At 42.7% G+C, this 24,368-nt stretch overlaps 2 protein-coding genes across 3 annotated transcripts; one reads left to right on the top strand and one right to left on the bottom strand.

Moving 5' to 3' along the window:
- Positions 1–643: 643 nt before the first annotated feature.
- LOC134483131 (uncharacterized) lies at positions 644–5,411 on the bottom strand. Its single transcript, XM_063278376.1, has 6 exons — positions 5,270–5,411; positions 3,932–4,091; positions 2,608–2,751; positions 1,817–1,983; positions 990–1,095; positions 644–872 (listed from the first exon to the last, which is right to left on the bottom strand). Exons 1-5 carry the CDS (start codon positions 5,394–5,396, stop codon positions 1,031–1,033), a joined length of 663 nt encoding a protein of 220 aa, XP_063134446.1. The 5' UTR covers positions 5,397–5,411; the 3' UTR covers positions 644–872; positions 990–1,030.
- On the top strand, positions 1,359–22,398 carry LOC134483135 (disks large homolog 5-like). Of its 2 annotated transcripts, none has more exons than XM_063278380.1 (5): positions 1,359–1,555; positions 18,863–19,022; positions 20,288–20,431; positions 21,063–21,225; positions 21,942–22,398. In XM_063278380.1, exons 2-5 carry the CDS (start codon positions 19,012–19,014, stop codon positions 21,969–21,971), a joined length of 348 nt encoding a protein of 115 aa, XP_063134450.1. In that variant the 5' UTR covers positions 1,359–1,555; positions 18,863–19,011; the 3' UTR covers positions 21,972–22,398. The 2 variants fall into 2 exon arrangements, with proteins under 2 accessions (XP_063134450.1, XP_063134449.1); XM_063278379.1 differs by lacking the exon at positions 1,359–1,555 and adding an exon at positions 17,264–17,797.
- The last annotated feature ends 1,970 nt before the right edge of the window (positions 22,399–24,368 follow it).

Below are 24,368 nucleotides of genomic sequence, written 5' to 3' on the forward strand. Positions count from 1 at the left end.
AGCTAATTTCGATCTGTATTTTGTCAGATGTGCAGAATAAATATGGTCATCATTGATAATAGGTGAAAGATCTGCTCTAATATGGACACTAAGTGATATTGCAGGATGATCCTGACCCACAATGAGCAGTGGGAACACCAGAGCCCTGTAGGGATGGCTGGCAAGCTAACACATTGAGCATGCACAGCTCAGTAAATTTCCTGTGAATACACATCTCCTGAGATCTCTTTATTTGATTGGAGGTGATCCTGTCCACCTAATACAGTACATGATGTGGAAGGACAAAAGCACCTGCAGGAGCTGTGGTGATGACTCACAGGGTAGAGCATCTGCTGCTCTCTCAGAAGAACCACATGGACCCTAACAATTGGGTAAAGCATGTCAGTGATTACTTCATAAAGTGTGTGTCCGAGAAACAGCCACATTATCCACACAAAAGACACTGTCACACTGGGTACCCCTTGGTGACTTTGAATTCACTAATTAGCCCAGGATCCATGGAACATGCAGAGATCCATCTCCACCTGTCAGTTCTAAGTCCACAGGAGGGGACAGAACCCTTGAATAAGAATGATGGTCTTAAGAGTCAAGAGATAGAATTCAATTTTTATTCATAAGGAATTCATTTTTACAACAAAACAGGATTAAAACAAATAAATTAAAATATTTAAAAATATTTGAAAAGATAAAAACAGTAACAAGAACATATAAATATGAAACAACAAAAAGAAAATTTCAATTAAAATCATAACGAAAATATTTCTAAACAGCACATTCTTAATGAACATTTAGAAGCACAGATGTATTGCTGTTTCTCCTCTTGCACACATAATGAAAGGAGGTCCCCCAAGTTGTCTCTCAAGTGCTGTTTTCTGAGAAGAAAGTAAGACATCAATCAGTCAGGCTGGCTTAGTGGTATATAAATTTAGGGTCTCTAAGCAATGACAAATTAACTCTGAGGAAGAATACTCATCCAAAAAATTTGTTACCATTCAGGATATTTGTCATCAGGGACTCCTGAGAAAGCAACTTATTCTTCAGGAAGCTTTCTTACTGCTGTGTGTCCAATTCCAGCTCTCTTGCACTTTCTGAGACCTGGGAGAGGAAGGCAGTTTTTCAGACACTGATTTGGTGGTGAAATGCAAGGCAGCTGTCGGAAGGCTGCCTACTACCATCTCAGTTCTATTGGACAGTCAACATGGACCTTTTAACTGATATCATTGTTGCTAACTCTTTGGGAAAGGCAAAATCTCCAGAGAGCCTCAAAGTAATGTGGGCTGCCAATATGGGACCCAGACTTATACCAGTGCAAACCAAGAACAGGGAAATGGAAGGAACCTCATTGGGTTGCAGGAAGAAAGGAGATGTCCATATGTCACCAAGGTTAAAACCAATGACAAGTACTAATTTGACATTTGCACTTTGTTCTTATCCCGCAAAGGTGCTTCCTACACAAGAAGTCACATGACCACAGAGTGTCATTTGTCAAAGAACCAAGAACTTGTTCAAAACTCTACAGAGCATCCAATCTATCACGTGGATATGCAATAATGAGGTATGTTATTAATCTGTCACCATTTCTATACTGCAGCTTCAAAAAGAGCAGACAAATATACTTGCAAAATAATTCAGTTTCTGAAATGTGGTTGGCTTCCCAGAATACTTGTGCATAGGCAGAGCAATGAACAATTCCATTACATGAGGTGGTTGGCTGGTTGTGAGTGTAAATTAGAAAGGTGGTAGGAGAGAGCAAAGATGTATCAAATTGGCAACCTTTATCAGATATTTTTAAGCTAACACAGCTGCTCGTCCCTACCAGATGACGCTGGGTCTGGACGTTGCTGGTCTTTATCTTTCTTGTTGAAGTCAACCAAATATTTCTGGTTCAGTGCACAATCAAGATGTACCTCCTTGCTCTCCTGCTTCAGTGGGACCAACTCCTTCCTACATGTGTTCTCCATCACGAGCTGGCTGAGCAGGTTTCTGGAAATACAGTCTGCATAGTAAGATCATGCTGCCCCTTTCTCCCATTCCCACTCCCGAGTGCCACTAACTCCACCAGGACCCAGATACCCATGAAGACTTAATAGAATTCATTTTGATACATATAAGGCTGCTGCACAAACCACAAAGAGTAAATTCCGGGAAGAATAAATTATTTGTTTGGCCTGAGCACCAATTAGTGTCCACATCTCTCAAAAAGAACACAGATCTACATCTATCCATGAAAGCCCAATGCATGGGGGCAACATCAATTAGTAGTGGGCAAACACCCTCAAAGGAGGTCAGTAGAACCAAGAGAAGGTCATGCTAACCATGTGGTCCACACACTGAGTTTTGTAAAACCTGGTATGACACCATAGGTCCAGGTCAGCCTAATAACCTGCTGACTTCAATCAGTGCTGTTCTATCTTATGAAGATGCCTAGACAATCCTGGGATGAGTAACAGTCTTTTGTGGAACTGAAAACTGAGTCCTAATGACCCTGGCACACTGATGTGTAAACAGCACAAGAGATAGAACCAGAGCTGAAGACCGTCCAATCCAGAACAAAGAAAGTCAGAAATGGCCATTCCACAGGTGTTAGGCTTTCTGACCAGGACTTACCTAGAGAAGGTAATCTCCTTCTTCAGCTTATGGTTGGTCTCATGGATCTCAGTGTTCTCCATCTCTAAGTTGTGCAGAATTGACATGACCGCCTCCTCCATTCTCTCCAGGTCTTCATAATATGGATTTGGCCTGAAGTGTGGCCTGGCCCCAAATGATAGAATCCAATGAACATCAGCATTTAGGAATATATGAGCTCAGGGTGGGTCCTGTACTACCCCAGTCCTGGAAGGACACCTTCTGAATTCTACATATTGGATCTTCTTCAGCTTCAGAAACGTGTTTTTCTGCGTCCAGGACACCAGAATCTCAGCATCCAGATGGAGGCTTCCCTGGCTCCCTTTGTTCAATCAAGAGGAAATCTGCAGTCAAGCCAGTTAAGCTATCAAGAGCCTAGGCCACACCTCTCCATGCTCCCCCACCCCAACACACCCAGAAACCGGTGATTTCTTTTCTCCTGTTTTGATAACAGACCTTATATCAACACAAAATTATAATCTGCACAAGGAATACAAATAAACAGACAAACGTGGCCACATAGTCAAAGAACTGTGCTGTTGACAGTGGGGCTCCCAGAACAAAGCATTCACATCACCATGAATGTGTTACAGGTAAATACTCAGGCCAAGACATAGACCCCTAGATTCCAAGTGTGGAGGGAAATATAAACATATAAATGTTGTACATATGCATTTGGATGTATGCACATACAGACTCACAGACTGAGAAATACCCACAAAAAAGAGAAATGTAAAAACAGAGTCAGAGAAAGAGAAAGAGAAATATGGAAACAGAGAGTACTGTGAAAACCAGGAGAAATGCATCCACCATTGCTGTCTCAGAGGGCAAGACACACAGACAATAACAAACAGGCCTGAGCCTGAGACCTTCTAGTCAAGCATTGAGATGAACAGTTTGGTACCAGGCCCCTCAGGCTGCTGCGTGGATCTTCCAGCACTCAGTCCCCTGCCTAGCAAGTACAGAGACTCACCATAAACTCACTGCAATTACAATCTTGCAAAGACACCAGCTGTCAAGGGCTTTGCAAATGCACACTAGACACTCACTCTCCCTGACTTTATCCCCGAATTCTTCATTCAGACCACAAATCCTGCTTTTCAATAAATGGAAGCAGATGAGTCCATTTTCCATCTCGCTCCTCAGGAAGGGTCAAGGTTCTGAATCTCCTCTATATGGGAGGTGAGGTTTAGCACAGGGTGGTTAGGGAGGCACAGCTTTCTAGAACCCAAAACCTTAATAGGATAAGATGAAGGTGACCTTGCAGACCCAGGAATGAAACAAGAGCATTTGGAGCGATTCATACCTGTTCTTCATGGATCTCTCTGTCAGAAACCTCAGGCGATCTCTCAGGTCATTTCTCTCCTCGGTAATGAGCTGCAGCTCTTTAATCAGCCTCTCCTTTTCCTTCTTGGCCTGATTCTCGCTTAGTTCAGTGCCAGGGGATGATGTTTCTCTCCCAGCGTCTGTAGGTAGAAGAACACAAGTGAACCTGCATGGGGAGAATGCATAGAGTGTACATAGACCACAGTTAGGCCTAAACAGGAGAACAAGCCTGGAACCCAGTGTCACTGCTAGGCGATTGGTCTATGCTTAAGAGGCCTCTTTAGTGGATCTCAGTTCTCCCACTACTCTATAGAGACCAAGAGATGTAAGCAGCCAGGTGTTCCCTATGCCGGACATCAGGTGCTTACATGGACCACGGAGATGGCTTCTCCAGGATTATCATCAGCTGAACAGGGTACAGCTTGGTTTCAGGACCCTCACCCCTGTGGGTTCGAACTCAGATGATAAATTCACCATCCACAAGACTTGAGTGATTGGAGACACTCAGATGTCCTACCCTGATACTCTAGGCCAACAACTTTGGATTTAAAACACATTTCCATGGAGGACATGGTCAACAGACTTATCAGTTCCCCTATTTGAAATACCAAATGCCCGAGAAGTTCCAATAGGTTACAGGATGAATCTTGGTCCACATGATCCAAATACTTTTGGTATTTTAGAAACATGGATTTAAAACGCATTTCCAGGTAGGATATGTTCAACAGACTTATCAGTGTCCCTATGAGAAATACCAAATGCCCCAGAAGTGTGAATAGGTTACAGGCTGAATCTTGGTCTACACGTTCCAAATAGTTTTGGTATTGAAAAAAAAATTTTGTAACATACAACCTCTAATATATAAAGCAAACGATGACCCTGCCAGTTAGAAGAAATCAGAGAAGGTCTAAGAACATAAGGTTATTGCCTGGAGCACAATCTCTCCCTGTTACTACTGTCAGATATCCACTGTATTTAAAGAAGCAGTGATAGTGAAATACATTGCTGCCCTGTCTAAACTCAGAAAAGGTGGACCCTCCATGAATACTGATGGTGTTATTATATCAATGTAACATAACAAATGCACTGAAAAGTAAAGACCAGAAGTTCACAGAATAATAGCATTGGCCTTACCATATCCTCCCAGTGGGGATGGGGAAACTAAAGTTCTGAAATCCTTGACTTTAAGGAATTGTGATATTCATGGAAATTCAATTCCTTTTCAGATGCTCCAGTTGTTGTGGCCCATTGCTAGAAAGGTCAGCTTAAGCCTGCAGCCCCCCGGTAGGAAGCTCAAAATACACTGCCCAGAACTTACTCAACATTCCCCAGAAGTGCTGTCTTTGTCCATCATTACTTTGAGACGAAAGGCCAGACTCCTTCACTCTAGTCTCTCCACAATCGATGTTCCCCCTCCCAAAACACTTGCGAAGACGGGAAAACATGTCTTAGCTTGTAACCGCCAGACTCAGACTGAGAGAAACTAGGGCACTGGTCGTCACTACAACACTGGTGACATCACAGAGGATGCCAGAACTCTCTAGGAGACAATAGAATGTCCAAGAAGGGACAGCTGATGTCATGGGGAGCAGACTTTGCCTCCTGCTAATGTTCTCCCTGTACTGAGCATAAGCTGAGGTGCCCTTTCCAGGAGACTTTCCTGGGGAGAGCCACTGAGCATCTCCTGCTTCCAAAGCCAAATTTTCCTCAAGGCTTGATTATAAAACCTTAGTAATTCCTATGCATCTAAATGAATGTTTCCTTTCAAATCTTTCCCAAAAAATGTCTCACTAACTCAAATTGTCCTCATTCACCAATGTTAGCCATTAAAACTTCCTGAGATTTCATACCAGCTTGAATATGCAGTCAAAAGTTCTCCTGTCTCATTATGTACAGGTGCTTTATATCACATCAAGAAATAGTCTGCATGGTAGGTTACAGCATGGGCGTGTGTTAGGGGAACACTCATGAAGTCGTGTGCTTAGCAATTGACAATTGCCAGAAAATTCCTTAGTTAAAAGAGTTGAAGTCTTTATGGTGCTAGGAACAGTGTGGAGACCAGTTGGCAGACAAAAGTGCAATATTGGAGCCACCAATGAAGGGAACCTCATGCTGCTTGTGGGGTTCTCCTTTCTGCGCCAATGTCGCCAAAGGAGCACTGCTGACAGGCCTTCTATCAGAAGCTGAGCCTCTATCAGAAAAATAAAATAGTCAAGAGATATAGGGGGTGCAGATAAAGGTGTAGGACGAGGCTATACACATCACTACGTGGATAGAGCAAGGATCCAGCACTTGTGCTCTGGGTCATGGGCTTCCCCACAAACACAAAAGCATCTGTCACAGTAAAAAATGGATACTGTATTGAGTGCACACACCAACACTGATTGATCAGATCCATACCCCAGATTTTGGGGGCAGATCCATGGCCCCAAATATCTTCCTCTCAACTTATACAGCAAAAAATAAGAAAGAAAGAAAAAAGTCAAAACAAAAAGCTCAAGCTTCTCATATGAGGATTGCAGGAAGTGTGATCTGGTGGTCAGTTCTGATTAGGCCATTTTAGATAGAACAGTGCACTTGGATGCTTAATGTGATGGGTCCTATATAAAGCTTTCTGCAATATTGGAATTTTAACAAGCCTCATCCAGAACATACAGAACAGGAAAGGATGTGATCACCATGTCCTTGCTCTCTATCAGGTTATTTTTCTGTGTCCGTGATTGTCAGCCATAGACAGCAACAATCTGAAATAGCTGGTAAACATGGAACAAAGTGGCTAAAACTATAGTTGTGGGTTACACACCTCAACTGTCAAAGGCTAATGCTGTCCTCACAGTCCCTGGAGGCCACTCTTGTAAGACTGTCTACTGGAAAGTAGAAGCAGGTTTATCTGAGCTCAAAGTGAACCTGGCCAGGTAGGAAGAGGGCAACATGGGATAATTGAGACCCTGTCTAAACCAGCACAGAAACCCACACTTCCTTCAAAGCATCATCTATGAATTCTTGATTATCTACCATTCTCTCCCTACCAGTCTTTCAGACTGGAATTGTAGAAAAGAACTGGAAATGATCTTCCTATTCTGAAGACCTTGATCTCTCTTTCCTTAGGTGCACATTAAGAACTCATGCAAATGGGTATGACCATCTGAACATCTTAGTATCATCTACTCAGTATATCTAGCATAATACTGTGCCTATGGCAATCTCAAGCTTCCCTGAGTGTTGCTGACCCAGCAAGAAGTATGAAGTACTGAGGTCAAACCCCAGTGATCCTTTCAAGGGGTTAGAAGAAAGCCATCAGAGAAACTCCACTTCTTTGTCCTTAGATTAAATCAAGCTGATACAATGTGAACCTGGTGGGCTATTTAACCATGCATCTTTCTGCCAACCCCAGCTTTCTGAGTTCAGTCCATGTGAACCTGCATGGGGAGAATGCATAGAGTGTACATAGACCACAGTGAGGCCTAAACAGGACAACAAGCCTGGAATCCAGTGTCACTGCAAGGAGTTTGGTCTTCGCTTAAGAGACCTCCTCAGTGGGTCTCAGTTCTCCCACTACTCTATAGAGACCAAGAGATATAAGCAGCCAGGTGTTCCCTATGCCTTCTGACACACGCAATAAATGCAGTAAATTTTAATTTCTGTTCAATTGTTCAGTAACTTACTTACACTTGCATATTGCTGTGGAAGTGATGGGGTTTCGTGATCAGCATTGCATTTAACAATGCATAACCAATCATCCCTCCTAGAATGACTGTATATAGAGAAAGAAAATTTATTAGAATGGTTTATAGGCTGTGGTACAGCTAATTCAACAAGGAATGGAAGGTCTAAAATGCAGTAGTTGCCCCTGTTGAAGCCAATCCCCCTAGCATAGCTGTAGCCGTTTTGTTCCATGCCTGCCAGATAGTTCATATTCTTGCTGTAATATGTCTGCCTGTCATGGTTGTCTGAAAATAATTTAACTCAGAGCAGGGTCAGGAATGATCACATAACTTGTGTATGTTTTTTTATTGGTTATTTTGTTTATTTGCATTTCAAATGTTAACCCCCTTTCCAGTTTCCCCTACAATAACCCTGCATTCCACCCCCTTCCCCAGCCTCCTTGAGGGTGCTCCCCCACCCACCCATTCCCGAACCACTGGAAGGAAGTTCTTTATGTTGTGAGGTTTCTTAATCTTAAATTTCATAATTATAAGCTTCATGTAGGACCAATAAAATTAAAGGTCAATATGAGGGCTGCAGAGATGGCTCCATGGTTAAGAGCACTGACTGCTCTTCCGGAGGTCCTGAGTTCAAATCCCAGTGGTGGCTCACAACCATCTGTAATGAGACCTGATGCCCTCTTCTGCTGTGTCTGCAGACAGCTACAGTATACTTATATATAAATAAATAAATCTTTAAACAGATAAAAAGTCAGTATGAACCTTTGTTGTCTAAAATGGCTTGAGTCAGGGCTGACAACCAGACAGCCCTTCCAGCACCTGCCTATGAGCTCACATTTTAGTCTTTATAAACTGACATAGAAAAATGTCCAGAGTCCTAGCCTGACAAATTCTCAGCTACGTCTCTGATGATCAGTCTTACAGTGGGCATTCAATAAACCATCCCTGTCTAAGTGAGGTCAGAGTTTGTGTGGTTTATGGGGCAACTCCAGGACCTCAACGGTTTTGTCCATAAGGCTGGATATTTCAGCTGGTCTTCAGTACATGCAGGAATCCTGAAGAAGAAGGAAAACTAATAAAGCAAACTTCCTTTTTCCATGTCCTTGATATGAGCCAGCAGAAGGTGTGGTCCAAACAACAACCAAAGGATTGGGTAAAGATCTTTACCAATCCTACAACAGATAGAGGGCTTATATCCAAAATATACAAAGAACTAAAGAAGTTAGACCTCAGGGAGACAAATAACACTATTTAAAAAATGGGGCTAAGAGCTAAACAAAGAATTCACAGCTGAGGAATGCTGAATGGCTGAGAAACACCGAAAGAAATACTCAACATCTTTAGTCACAAGGGAAATGCAAATCAAAACAACCCTGAGATTTCACCTCACACCAGTCAGAATGGCTAAGATCAAAAACTCAGGTGACAGCAGATCCTGGCAAGGATGTAGAGAAAGAGGAAAACTCCTCCATTGTTGGTGGGATTGCAGACTGGTACAACCATTCTGGAAATCAGTGTGGAGATTCCTCAGAAAATTGGACATTGAACTACCTGAGGATCCAGCTATACCTCTCTTGGGCATATACCCAAAAGATGTCCCAACATATAACAAAGACACATGCTCCACTATGTTCATAGCACACTTATTTATAATAGCCAGAAGCTGGAAAGAACCCAGATGCCCTTCAACAGAGGAATGGATACAGAAAATGTGGTACATCTACACAATGGAATATTACTCAGCTATCAAAACCAATGACTTTATGAAATTCATAGGCAAATGGATGGAACTGGAAAATATCATCCTGAGTGAGCTAACCCAATCACAGAAAAACACACATGGTATGCACTCATTGATAAGTGGATATTAGCCCAAATGCTCGAATTACCCTAGATGCACAGAACACATGAAACTCAAGAAGGATGACCAAAATGCAGATGCTTCATTCCTTCTTTAAAAGGGGAACAAGAATACCCTTGGCAGGAAATAGGGAGGCAAAGTTTAGAACAGAGGCAGAAGGAACACCCATTCAGAGCCTGCCCCACATGTGCCCATACATATACAGATATTAGATAGGATGGATGAAGCAAAGAAGTGCAAGCCGACAGGAACTGGATGTAGATCTCTCCTGAGAGACACAGCCAGAATACGGCAAATACGTAGCTGAATGCCATCATTAAACCACTGAACTGAGAACGGGGCCCCCGTTGAAGTAATCAGAGAAAGGACTGGAAGAGCTTGAAGGGGGTTAAGACCCCATATGAACAACAATTCCAACCAACCAGAGCTTCCAGGGACTAAGCCACTACCCAAAGACTATACATGGACTGACCCTGGACTCCAACTGCATACGTAGCAATGAATAGCCTAGTAAGATCACCAGCAGAAGGGGAAACCCTTGGTCCTGCCAAGACTGAACCCCCAGTGAACATGATTGTTGGGGGGAGGGCGCTAATGGGGGAAGGATGGGGAGGGGAACACCCAAATAGAAGGGGAGGGGAAAGGGTTGAGGGATGTTGGCCTGGAAATCGGGAAGGGGAATAACAATCGAAATGTAAATAAGAAATACTCAAGTTAATAAAGATGAAAAAAATAAAAAGAAAAAAGAAGGTGTGGTCCAGATTAGAGGTGGGCCTTTCCATCTCAAAAGATCTGAATTAAAGATTTATCTTCTGATCTCCAAGATTTGGATTACAATTAGGTCTTCTTGCTTCAGAAAATTTAATTAAGAAAAAAAATCCAATGGTGCTTATGCCTTTAGCCTCAGCATCCAGGAGGTAGAGGCAGGTGGATCTCTGAGTTCAAGGCCAGCCTGGTCTACAAAATGAATTCCAGGACAGCCAGAGCTACACAGGGAAACCCTGTCTCAAAAAAACAAAGAAGAGGAGGAGGACCAAGAGGAGGGGGTTGAAGAGAGGAAAACAGAAAGAAGGAAGGAGAGAGAGAGAGAGAGAGAGAGAGAGAGAGAGAGAGAGAGAGAGAGAGATCCCCCTCACAGGGCATCAAGCCATTTGGCATTAGTTAATTCCAGGTACACTCAAGTTGACAACCAAGAACAGCAATCCCATTACCCGTGGTTGTGATCTCACCCTGGTAGGCTCCTGAGTAGGAGGCTGAAGCAGGAGAATTGCCATAAGTCTGATGCCAGCATGAACTACACACATGTTCCAAGCCAAGCCAATCTCAGCTACAGTTTGAGATTCTGTCTGAAAAATATGAAAGAGAAAGAAAACATAATTTCCTAGAGCAGTGTTTCTCAACCTTCCTATGGCCTCAACCCTTTAGAACAGTTCCTCATGCTGTGGTGACCCCAACTACAAAATTATTTTGTCGCTACTTCACAACTGTAAATTTGCTACTGTAATGAATCTTTATTGTAGTATAAACTATCTGATAGGAGACCCTGTGTGGGTCACGACCCACAGGCTGAGGGCCTTTACCCTAGAGGCGGTCTTGGCCTAGATTATATAGTTCATATTAAAAGTGGGCTTTCTCAGTTTTTGAAGGTCAAGTATATTCACTTGTAACATCAAAACTTAAAAATTCAGCTGAGCTGGTGGCTGGTATGGTGTGACATCCCCCAGAATAGCTTTGCTATTTTGTTCCATGTCTGCCAGCCATTTCATATTGTTGCTGTAACACGCCTGCTGTCACTGACAAGGAGAAGGGACTTGGCTCAAGGACATGCTGACCACACACCTTGATTTGTTCTGAATGTTCTGTATGCAGTTTGCTAATCTTGAGAAATTGTACACCTGAAGGAGTGGTTCCCTGAAGCGGACACAGGTGAAAGGCTAAGGCAGATGTGTGAAGGAACATTTAACTGAGGTAGACACAGGTAAAAGGATGTTCTGCTAAAGCACGCATGTGAAAGGACACATGATGAAGGGTTCTGCACTAAGGACACACATGCATTGGTCTGCCTTGCATTCTGTAGTTGAGCTGCATTTGTTGGGACTTCATAGAACCACAGCAAAAAACCTTCTGGTGGGCTGCTGTAGTTTCTCGCTGTTTCCTGGGGCTCGGGCTGATGGGCAGAGTGATGTCAGCTGAGACAGACACATGTGCTGACGCAGGACACACGCTGAGGCCAGACCCATGGAGGACACGGGATATTGAGAGGGAGTTTGGATGGAGTTATGCTTGCGTATCTTGTTGGTCTGGGGTCTCTGGTGATCTCTGCTCGCCTGAGAGCTGCTCTTACTGACTGTGTAACATCTTGACTGTTTTTGTTCCACTTGGACAGCCCTCAGGACCAGGCTCTCCTCTCTCTTAACCATGGCTGCTGTCCTCTTCCTCTCTCCTCTCCATCACACATGTTCTTCCTTTATTCTTTGGCAATTTCTACTTCCTTCTTCCCTCCTCATGATCCTCTCTAGCAAAGCCCTCAAAGCTCACCTCCCCCATCTCTCTGCTGTGCAGCTGTTGGCTGTTGGCTTCTTTATAATCACAGTTAACTGGGAACAGGGTCAGTTATTTGGGGTTAACCAGTCCTGAGTTCCACAAATTAGCATTAAAATACAAGCAGAATTAGGCCAATACACTACAGGGGTTTTTGTTTGTTTGGTTGGTTGGTTTGGTTTAATTTTCATTTACCTTTTTACTTGTTATTTTATTTTTGGCAATTTTTTATTAATCGGTTATTTTATTTATTTACATTTCCACTGTTGTCCTGCTTTCCACACGCCCCTCATCAAACCTTACATCCCATTTCTGCTCAGCTTTGCCTATGTGACAGTGCTCCTGCACCCACACATATCCATTCCCACCTCACACCTCTAGGATCTGCCTTTGGTGGGGCTACAGGACTCACCTAGAACCATAGAGCATCCTTGCATACACTTTGGCTGGCAGTTTGGCCCCTGGGAGCTTGGGGATTAGGGAAAGAGGATCTGGTCAGATATTAAAGCCAATGATTGCTGCTTTCTCTTCTTTTTTGGTTATAGGTGAAATTTTGTTTGTGTGCTTATCTTTTTTTAAATTATTGAGAGAAGATTAATTTCTTGGTCTTTCTTGGGTATAGTTTAGTTCATTGTCTTGGAGTTTTCCTCCTATTAGCATCTGTTGTGCTTTCTTAGAGAAAAGAATTGTTTAAATTTGGTTTTGTCATGAAATATCCTGGTTCCTCCTTTTATGGTGATTGAGGATTATGCTGGATATAGGAGCCTGTGTCTGCATTACATCTGCCCAAGATTTTCTGACTTTTAGAATCTCTGTTGAGAAGTCTGCTGTAATTCAAATATGTCTGAATTTATTTGATACTAGATATTTATACCTTACCCCTTTTAATGTTCTTTCTTGATCTGTGCATTTAGCGTTTTAATTATTATGTGAATGGAGGAATTTTTCTGGTACAATTAGTTTGATGTTCTGTAGGCTTGTTGTACCTTTATGGCCTTTTCTTTCTTTACCTTATGGAGGTTTGCTGCTATGATTTGTTGAAGGTGTTTACTGGATCTATGAACTAGAAATCTTAATTCTCTTCTATATCTATTATCCTTAGGTTTCAACATTTAATTGTGTCCTGAAATTCATGGATGTTTTGGATTCAATAAACCATACATGTTTATCTGAGATGGGTGTTTTGTGCTTTGTGGGATGACCTCCTTGACCCCAGGCTGCATGAAGAATCTCAGCTGACAATGGGGACATAAATTATAAGTATGTGTAGCAAGACCCAGGCCTCTTCCAGGTTCTTGGATATTAACTGAGAACCTCAAATACAGTAGTAATGTGATAGTGTGGTGTGAATCTAGTTACTATTCTCTATTTTGATATAGATGACTCTTTTTGTGTCATGGTCAGCTTATAATGACTAGAAGACCTAAGCTTGAGAATAACCAAAGACTACATTGCTTCTCTAGCAGCTGAGCTTTTAAAAGTCCTGGTGTGACAGCAACTGTTGGTGGACATTCTGGATTATTCCTTCTGTACTTTAACTCTCTGTGTCACTTCCACCATTAGTTCAATTCCATAAATTGGAAATTCCTCATTTGGAAGAAACACTCTTTTTTTTTTAAAGATTTATTTATTTATTTATTTATTTATTTGTTTATTTATTATATACAAGTACACCGTGACTGTCTTCAGACACACCAGAAGAGGGCATCATATCTCATTACAGATGGTTGTGAGCCACCATGTGGTTGCTGGGATTTGAACTCAGGACCTCTGGAAGAGCTGTCAGTACTCTTAACCACTAAGCCATCTCTTTAGCCCAAGAAATACTTTCTGAATATGATCTGAGATTGGCCATGGAAAAAGGGTAGCTTGAACTGTCCCACCTAGGTTCTCAGCCTGCACAGGCCTGCGCTCCAAAAGAAACCTGTGTTCACAGCTGTTGGCTGGCTAAGAAAGATTTCACGAGACGTGATACACAGCCCTCGGACTTCTGCTCCAGTCATCTGCACAATTTTTTCCGGACGATATCCTCATACCTCCAGCAGGCGGGTGATGAAGCTGTCCACTCTCAGCTCCCCTTCAGCCATCTTGTGGCCACCAGACTCTCCTCCCTGCAGCAGGAACAAGGGCTTCTCCATGGTGGCTGCAGCAGCAGTGGTGGTTTGGCATTCTCACCTAGGAGACCCTATGCTTTCTACCCCAGTTCCAACTCACCTCAGGCCCGGGCCTTCCCCCCATCCACTTCCCACGGAGCAGGGAGAGCAGCACCCACTAGAAATAAAAGGGAAGCCCTTGGTCCTGCCAAGACTGAACCCCCAGTGAAGGGGCTTGTTGGGGGGAGGGTGGTAATGGGGGGAGGATGGGGAGGGGAACACCCATAGAGAAGGGGAGGGGGAGGGGTTAGGGGGATGTTTGCCTGGAAACCCAGAAAGGTAATAACAATTGAAATGTAAATAAGATATACCCAATTTAATAAAGATGGAGAAAAAAATAGAAAGAAAAGTCACACATTTAAAACAGAACAATATGGACCCTAATTTTAAACCACAGCTCTGTCAATTAACTATACCTTAAGGAAGCTCAGAAAAGCAGGCCAAACAATTAATATTTTCTCGGTTTAAGTAAATAATAATGTCCGCTTCTTGCTATTGTGGAGGGAATTAAATAGATAATATGTAATCATGGAAGTTTTGAAGTACCATCCATTTTTCTGTTCATTAAATCAATCTTACTCATTTCATTGATCAAATATGTATGTTTTCTTTTCATAGTTACATGTATAATAAAACCAGTATAAAAACCTTCAGAATATTCAGTTATTATAGATATTTGTCATTTCTTACAGAGGGCAACTATGATTGACTACACCCAATTCTATAAAAAACAAAACTCAGGAAACCTGGCCCTTGGCAGCAATGAATCAAGAAATATCTAGGATGGTGGGGCATGAATTCTGCCAAGCAATGAACTCAGATAGGTGGGGTTGTGAGGAAGATGTATGGTTGAATAGCACACTAGATTCACGTTGTATCATCTTGATTTAATCGAAGGACAAAGAAGTGCAGTATCTCTGATGGCTTTCTTCTAACCCCTTGAAAGGTTCACTGGGGTTTGACCTCAGTTCTTCATTCTGCTTGCTGGGGCAGCAACACTCGGGAAGCTTGAGATTGCCATAGGCACAGTATTAGGCTAGAAATGCTGAGTAGGTAATATTAAGTTATTCAGATGGTGATACCCATTTCATTTGTTCTTAATGTGGACCTAAGGAAAGACAGATCGAGGTCCTTAGAATACAAAGATCATTTCCAGTTCTTTTCTACCTTTCCTGAATGAAAGACTGGTTGGCAGAGAATGGTAAAAATTCAAGAATTGGTAGATGATGCTTTGAATGGAGGGTGGGTTTCTGTGCTGGTTTTAGACAGGGTCTCAATTACCCCATCTTGTTCTCTACGTTGCTCGTCAGGTTCACTTTGAGCTCAAATAAAGCTGCTTCCACTTTCCAACAGGTAGTCTTACAAAGGGGCCTCCAAGGACTGTGAGGACAGCATTAGCCAATGAGAGCTGAGGTGTGTAACCCACAACTATAGCTTTATCTGAAAGACCCTCAGACAGAGGAGACTCTCGCTCCAGTCCTGAGGACAATCACCACCCCATGAACACACAGGACTCAGTCTTGATGTAAAAACAAGAAGTTTACTTTGGGATACCAATGCACTGGGGCTCGACACGGTCCTCACACAGGAGGAATGTGAGGAGCCTCAAACAACAGAAATATACAGCTTAAATAGTCAGTTAAGATTACACAGTTTCCTTAGCTCAGCTATTTCGTGCCAAGGATAACTAGGCAGATGTTTCTCATCCTGGAATTCCTGGGATAAGGCTGTAACCACAGCAATGCAGCTATTTCAGTACAAAGGACGTCTGACTTGATATATGTTTTCTTATCCTGGGGTTCCCAGGACAAGGACCAAGGATATCTATCTTGGCAGGTGTTTCTCTTCTGGAGTTCCCAGGAAAAGGCTATAGCTATGTCAGCCTATAGCACAGCTGCATTCAGTACCAAGGACATCTCACTTCTATAGTGGTCAGTCAGCTTCCCAGAGATGTTTCCTGTCTTCTAATTGCCCTGCAGTAAATATGTTCTGTACCCTCTGTTCTTATGGTCCAGCAGCTTCCTAGAGAGTGGGTGGGAATGTGCTTTCTGTACTTTCTGTTCTATTGTCTAATGTGTAGGGGCTAAGCGAGGGCCAGCTTAAAAGATTCTCATTCGTAAGAAATGGCTGTACTGATATCAAACGGGCATCTTTCATATCTACTTTCTTCCAAGTCTACCAGCCATCTCAGATTGTTGCTGTAATATGCCTGACAATCAAGGACATAGAAAAATAACTTGATACACGGCAAGGACATTGTGATCATATCCTGTGTTTTTATGTATGTTCTGGATGAGGTTGGTTAAAATGACAATATTGCACAAAGCTTTATATAGGACCCATCAAATTAAGGGTCACTATACACTGTCATAGCTAAAATGGCCTGGTCAGAAGTGACCACTAGATCACTCTTCTGTAACTTCACATGAAAGGCTTGTGCTTTTTGTGTTTTTTTATTTTTCTGTTTTTTCTTATTTATTTATTTATTTATTTATTTATTTATTTATTGTTTTATATGTTGTCAGGAAGATAGTTCAAGTCATGGATCTGCCACCAAAATATGAGCTTTGCTACCAATACTGTAAACAGTATTAGTATATGCATTCAATAAAATAACTTGGTTTTTTTTTTTTAAGTAGGATAGATGCTTTTGTGTTTTGTGGGGTGATCCATGAAACAGGAGTGAAGATGCTTGTTTCTTACTCTGTCCACTGAGTTATGTCTCTAGGCTTGTCCTACTCCTTTGGCTGCATCCCCCCCAACATCTGCTGACTATTTTATTTTTCAGATGAAATCACACGTTATAGCTTAGAGAGGCCTGTAAGCAATCCTACTTTGGTAACTTAAGTGCAAAGAGGAGAGCCCCACACTCAGCCTGAGGGTGCATTCACTGGTGGATCCAATATTTCAGTTTCCTCTGCTAACAGATCACCACATTGTTGCCAGGACCATAATGAATGCAATTCTTTCTCCTAAGGAATCTGGTGGCAACTGTCAAATGTTAAGCACAAAGCTTCAGGTTGTACCTATAACACACACCCACATCGCACCCTACCCTACAGGATATTTCTGGGTGTGATTTCATGCACCTGCACATGATGAGACAGGAGACCTCTTTGGCTACTTATAGGAACTGGTGTGATTTCTCAGTAATCTTTAATGGGTAATATTGCTGACTGAGGAGAATTTGAGGTAGGATGAAACATTTCTGTGCAGGGATTGGGGAGGAAGCACTCATTTAGAAACATAGCAATGACTTAGGTTTTTCCAATCAAGCCTAGAGCCAAATTTGGCTTTGGAAGCATGTGGTGCTCAGTGGCTATGCCACAGGGAAGTCCCCTGAAAAGGGTCCATCAGCTTTTGCTCAGTACAGGGAGAACATTAGCAAGGAGGCAAAGTCTGTTATCCATGACATCAGCCGTCCCTTCGTGGACATTCTATTGTCTCCTAGAGAGACCTTGGAATCCCTGTGATGTCACCAGTATCGTTGTGACAACCAATTCCCTACTTTTTCTCTTAGTGTCCAAAGGATATATCCACAGGCATGTTTGCCCGTCTTCTCAGGCGCTTTGGGAGAGTTGATGTTGATAGAGAAGACTCTAGAGTGAAGCAAACGAAACCTAAAGGTAATGATGGACACAGGACATGGGGAATGTGGAGTAAGTTCTGGGCAGTGTATGTTGAGCTTCCTCTCAGGGGTGAGTGTGGGGGACTTCAGCTGGCCTTTATAGCAATGGGCCACAACTACTGGAACATCTCCACAGATATTGAATTCCATGATTATCACAATTCCTGAAAGTCAGGGTTTTCACATTATTAGTTTCTCCATAACCACATGGAGGATATGGCAATGCCTATGCTATTATTGGGTGAACTTCTAGTCTTTACTTTTACAGTGCATTCGGTATGTTAAATTGATATAATAACACCATAAGTAGTCATGGAGGGTATAACTTTTCTGAATTAAACAGGGCATCAATGTACTTCACTTTCATTGCTTCTTTAAATTCAGTGACTATCTGACAGTAGTAAGAGGGAGAGAACTGTGCTCCTGGCATGACCTTATATTCTTAGAACTCCTTTGACTACCTCTGGCTGACGGGGCCAATCTTACCTTCATATATTAGAGGTTCTGTGTGGCAGATATTTTTCTACAGTAGCCAAACTATATGGAGCAGGTAGAGAAAGAGCCTGTAACCTATTGGCACTTCTGGGGCATTTGTCATTTCAGTAGGGGGAATTAATAAATCTGTTGACCATGTCCTCCCCCTACATGACTTTTTAATGCAAAGTTATTGGACTAGAGTAACAGTGTAGGATATCTGAGTATCCCTGATCAATCAAGTCATTGTGGATGCTGAATTGATGATCTGACTTCTGAAACCAGAGGGGTAGGGTCCTGAAACCAGGTTGTAGCCTGCGTACCTGATAATAATCCTGGAGAAGGCATCTCTCTGGTACTTGTAAGCCTGTGTGGGCGGGCATAGGGAACACCTGGCTGCTTACATCTCTTGGTCTCTATATAGTAGTGGGGGAACTGTGATCCACTTAGGATGCCTCTTTCACATAGACCAAACTCCTTGCAGTGACACTGGCTTCCAAGCATGTTCTCCTGTTTGGACCTCACTGTGGTCTGTGTATGCTCTATGCATTCGCCCCATGAGGGTTCACTTGTGTTCTTCTACCTACAGCAGCCTGCAGACAGACGTCATCCCCTGAAAATGTCCTAAACAAGGTGCAGGCCAACGAGGAAGAGGAGAGGCTGAATAGAGAACTGGAGCTAACTACCAAGGAGAGAAATGAGCTGACAGATCGCCTCCTTTATGTGACAGGTGGATCCATGAGCAAGAGGTATGCATTGCTCCAAACAAACGAACTTGTTCTAAACCTCATCTCCCATAGAGAGGAGATTCAGAACCTGACCCTTACTGAGGAGTGAGATTGAAAATGGACTCTCTGATTCTGCCTGTTGAAAATCTGAACTTGCAATCTGAGTGAAGATTTCAGGGATAAAGTCACTGGAGCATGAGTTCCCAGTGTACAATTGGAAAGCCCTTGACAGGTGGTAGTTTTGCAAGGTTCTAGGTGCTGTGAGTTTGTGGAGAGTGTTTGTACTTGCTAGGAAGGTGACTGAACGCTATCATCTCCTGGCAGCAGCCTTAGGTGACAGGACCCACAGTGTTCATATCAATGCTTAAGTAGAAGGCCTGAGGCTCTGGCCTGCTCCTTCTTGTCTCTGTGCCTTACACTCTGAGACAGTAATGGTGCATGCATTTCTACTGATTCTCATTGTGCTCTTTCCATATTTGTCTCTCTTTCTCATTCTCTGAGTCTGTTTACTTTTCTTTTCTTTTTCTTTTTTTTTTTTTTTTTGGTTCTTTTTTTCGGAGCTGGAGAACTTACTTTTTTTTTCTTGTGGGTGTGCCCCAGTTTGTGTGTCTGTGTGTGCACAGGTCTGCATGCATATGCACAACCTTTATATGTTTCTCTATCCCTCCACCTTTGGAATTTAGGGGTCTGTTTTTTGACCTCAGGATTTACCTTTATAATAGTTTCATGGAGGTGTAAGTGCTTTATTTTGGAAGCCCCACTTTCAACAGCACAGTTCTTTGCCTGTGTAGTCACATTTGTCTATACATTTGTATGCCTTGGGCAGATTATAAGTTTGTGGCAATATCTGATCTCATCTCCAGAATTATGTGTACTGTCTGCCTCTAGAATATTAGTTATTCGGCTTGTAGCATTCCACTTGTCAAAACAGGAAAAATGAAATCAGAGGTTTCTGGATGTGTGTGTGTGTGTGTGTGTGTGTGTGTGTGTGTGTGTGTGTGTGTGTGTGTTTGGGTAAGCTCTGTGGCCTAGGCTCTTGACAGCATAATAGGTTTGAATGCAGATCCAGCCCTCCTGATTGAAAAATGTGAGCCAGGGGACCCTTTATCTGGGTGCTTAGCTTCTGTTGTCCTGGGCACACAATTCCAAGTTTCTGAAGCTGAAGAAGATCCAAATATGTAGAATTCAGAAAGTGTCCTTCCAGGGCTGGGGTAGTACAGGACACAGCCTGAGTTCCTCTAATCCTAAACCTCGATGTTCATTGGGTTCTATCTTCCTGGGGCCAGCCCCTACTTCAGGCCAAATCCATTTTATGAAAACTTGAAGATAAAGGAGAAAGAGGTCATGTCATTACTGCACAACTTAGACACAAAGAACATTGAACATCGTGAGAAATTTCAGGAGCTCAAGAAGGAGATTAACTTCTATCGGTAAGTACTTGTCAGAAGGGCCCATCACTTGTGGAATATCCATTCCCGCCTCTCTTTGTTCTGGACTGGAGAGCCTGTAGCTCTGGGTCCATGTCTTCTGTTGTTTGAATATCACTGTGCCGTGGGTCTTTTGGACTCAGATTCAGTTCCATAAGGGACTGTCAGTTATCACCACAGTGTCTATGCATCTTTAGAAGGCTCTGGATAGAACTACACTGATTCAGGCATCAGAGTGTTATTAGGCCAACCTGCGGCTCTGGGGTCATACCAGGTTTAACAAAGCTCAATGTGTGGACCACATGGTTTACATGACCTCCCTTGGTTCTACTGTTCTCTTGTGGTTATTTGCCGCCTACTAATTGATGTTGCCCCGATGCATTGGGCTCTCATGGGTAGTTGTAGATCCCTTGTTCTTTTGGAGAGACATGGACTCTTATTGGTGCTTGGGTCACAGGAACAATTTATTCTTCCCTGGATTGGCCGTTTGCTGTTTGTGCAGCAGCCTTACATGTATGGAGATGTATTCTTGAAGTCTTTATGGGTATCTGGGTCCTGGTGGACTTTGTGGGATTTGGCAGTTGGAATGGGAGGAAGAAGCTTCAGGATCTTACTATGCAGAGTGTGTTTCCAGCAACCTGCACAGCCGGCTCCTGATGGACCAGGCATGTATGAAGAAGAAGTTGGTCACATTGAAGCAGGAGAGCAAGGAGTTACAGCGATATTTGTTTGAGTTGAACCCGAATGCTGAAGACGAACAGGAGAAGACCAGCAACCTCCAGACCCAGCAAAATGTGGTAGGAACAAGCAGCTGAGTCAGATTAACAATGTCTGATACCATTTGCCTATTGGATACATCTTTGCTTCCCCTATCATCTTTCTAATCTCCCCACACCCAATCAGTCACCCACCTCATGTGATAGAGTTATTCATGGCTCTGTCTATGCACAAGTATTCTGGGATGTTAACCACTCTCCAGAAACTGAATTATTGGCAATTATACTTCTCTGCCCTTTTTGAAACTGCAGTCCAGAAATGGTGACAGAGGAATAACATATCACATGACTGCATCTCCCTGTCATAGATTGGATGCTATGAAGAGTTTTGAACGAGTTCTTGGTCGTGTGACAAAGGTCATACAGGGGTCATGTGATGGTTGGAAGCACCTTGTAGGGATAAGAACCAAGTGCAAATGGCAAATGAGTCCTGGTCATTGGCTTTGATCTCAGTATCATGTGGCCTTCTCCTTTCTTCCTGCAACCCAGTTAGGTCTCTTCTCCTTTCCCCGTTCTTGGTTTTCACTGGTAGAAGTTTGAGGAGCAGCTTGTTCTCCCACAGTACTGTGAGGGTTGTTGGTGACTTTCCCCAGGCTGCAGAGATATCAGCAATGATTTCAGTGAAAAGATCAGTGCTGTCTCTGCAATGCAGCTGAAGGGACAGAAGGCAGCAACTTGACAGCTGGTATGCGTGTCCCCACCAAATCAGTGTCTTAATAGCTGCCTTCTCCTCCCAGGTCTCAGGAACTGCAGGAGACATGGAATAGGACAGATCCCAGGAAGACAGCCCCCTGAAGAGTGAGTTTCTCTGTCAGGAGTTCCCTGCTGACGACAATCCTCAACAGTCAAAGACTTTTTTGGGGAGAATATTCTTCTTCTCAGTTAATTTCCTCATTGTATAGAGACCCTAAATTTATGTATCCGTATGCCAGCCTGTCTCATTGAGATCTTTCTCCTCTCTCATACCGACAACACCATTTGAGAGACATCTGAGGGGACTGCCTTGAAATCTCGTGTCCTAGAGGAGAAACAGCACTACAACTGTGTTTCTAAATGTTCATTAAGAAAATGCTGTTAAGAAATATTTTTGGTTATGATTTTCATTGAAGTTTTCTTTTTGTTATATCATAGTTATATATTCTTGTTACTGTTTTTCATTTTTTATACCATTTTAGTTGTTCATTTTATGCCTGTTTTTTGTAAATTGTATTCCTTATGAATAAAAATTGATTTGTAACTCTTGACTCTTATGACCATCTTATTCAAGGGTCCTTTCCCCTCCTGTAGACTTAGAACTGACAGCTAGATATGGATCTTTGCATGGTCCAGTGAATTCAAAGCCACCAAGGGGTACACAGGGTGATGGTGTCTTTTGTGTATGACTTTTTTTATGGAAACACACTTTATGATGTAATCACTGACATACTGTATCCATGCTCTCATGTCTTCTGCTCATCCTAGTCTATATCAGTCTACAACACACATTCCTTATTGACTGTGTGCACCAGATATTGAGTAACACACACTCATGCCTGTAGAGCTGCAGAAAAAATGACAACTTTCACAAAGGAATATAGAATAATCCTAATCGAGAACCATGTGCCTCAGTTTTTCTTACAATACAGCATTATTATTAAACCAGAAAGATAATGACCATCAACGTCATTTTGGGAAATAGGTTTTTATAGGTGCTGTTTCACTTGATCATTCATATGCTGTGTTTTTTATTGTTGCTGATTATATTTATTTTTATCATTTAACTCAATGGATCTTTTTTTTTTCAAATGTATCTGGGCCACTCCTGAGTGCATTTCCCTCATGATCAAAAGAGGGAATAGCATTCCCCATTGTAGATGATTGTTAGGGACCATGTGGTTCTTCTGAGAGAGAAGCAGATGCTCTAACCTGTGAGTCATCACCACAGCTCCTGTAGGTAGCTTTTGTCCTTCCAGGGCATGTGCTATACTAGATGGATATGATCACCTTCAATTAAGGAGAGAGATCTCAGGAGATGTGTATGTACAGGTGGTTGAGCTGTGCCTGCTCAATGTGGTAGCCTGCTAGGCATCCACACCGGGCTCTGGTGCCTCCACTGCTCATTGTGCATTCAGGATCATCCTCCAGCACCACTCAGTTTCAATTCCAAACAGATCTTTCACTTACTATCGATGATTATATACATTAAGCACATCTGATAAAATACAGAAGAGACTAGCCTCCTTCTACAGGCCAACTTGGCATAATGAATTCTTTTGATAGAAAGCAAGATAATTATCTCAATCTATGCAGCTTAGGGAGGACCTCAAGAGCATCCATATTGAATCCAGACTGCAGCTGTGACCACATGTTTCTTTTCCAGAGCAGGTCTGTGCAAGCCCAGAAGTTAGGTGGGATAGTTCATGTTTCACCTTTTACCTTGAAATCTGTGATTTTATTGAGAAAGTATATTTTCCACGTGACTCATTTCCAATTTATGGAATTAAACTGACTTACTGAGAGTGGAGGTGACTGGGAGAGATTAAGTGAAGAAGAATAATCCAGTATGCCTGCAAACAGATGCTGTCTCATTAGGACTTTTCAATGCTCAGCAGCTGGAGAAGCAAGGGAGAGGCATTGGTGACTCTCAGGCTTAGGTCCTCTAGTCATTATAAGCTGAGCATGACACACAAAGGGTCATAGGCATCACACTAGAAACTAGTAACTAGATTTAACCAACCTATCACATTAATGCTGTGTTTGGTGGTATTTTTTGCTCTCCTAGAACCTGGAAGAGGCTTGGGGTTTTCTAATCCTACTCATAATTTATTATCCTTCCCAACACTATGTGCTTTGTTCTGTAAATGCTAACAGCGCCATCCAATACCTAGGATATTTTCTACTGACATGTGTGACATGAGACAAAACAGTCCCTGTCATCCCTCACCTCAATAAACTTCCTTAGAGTTCAGTGTAGTTGGAGGGTCCTTCTTTCCTCTCCAAGATCGAGAAAAATTTCCAGTCTTCAGACAAGTGTGTCAGCCATTGTCCAGTGACTGTCCTGAGATGTCCACATTGTCAGCTGAGTGAGGGCAGGGCAGGGCAGGGCAGGGCAGGCCAGGGGATTGGGGCAGGGCAGGGCAGGGCAGGGCATTGGGGCAGGGCAGGGCAGGGCATTGGGGCAGGGC

Source organism: Rattus norvegicus, chromosome 19 (genome assembly GCF_036323735.1).
Source record: "Rattus norvegicus strain BN/NHsdMcwi chromosome 19, GRCr8, whole genome shotgun sequence".
Classification (NCBI taxonomy): Eukaryota; Metazoa; Chordata; class Mammalia; order Rodentia; family Muridae; genus Rattus; species Rattus norvegicus.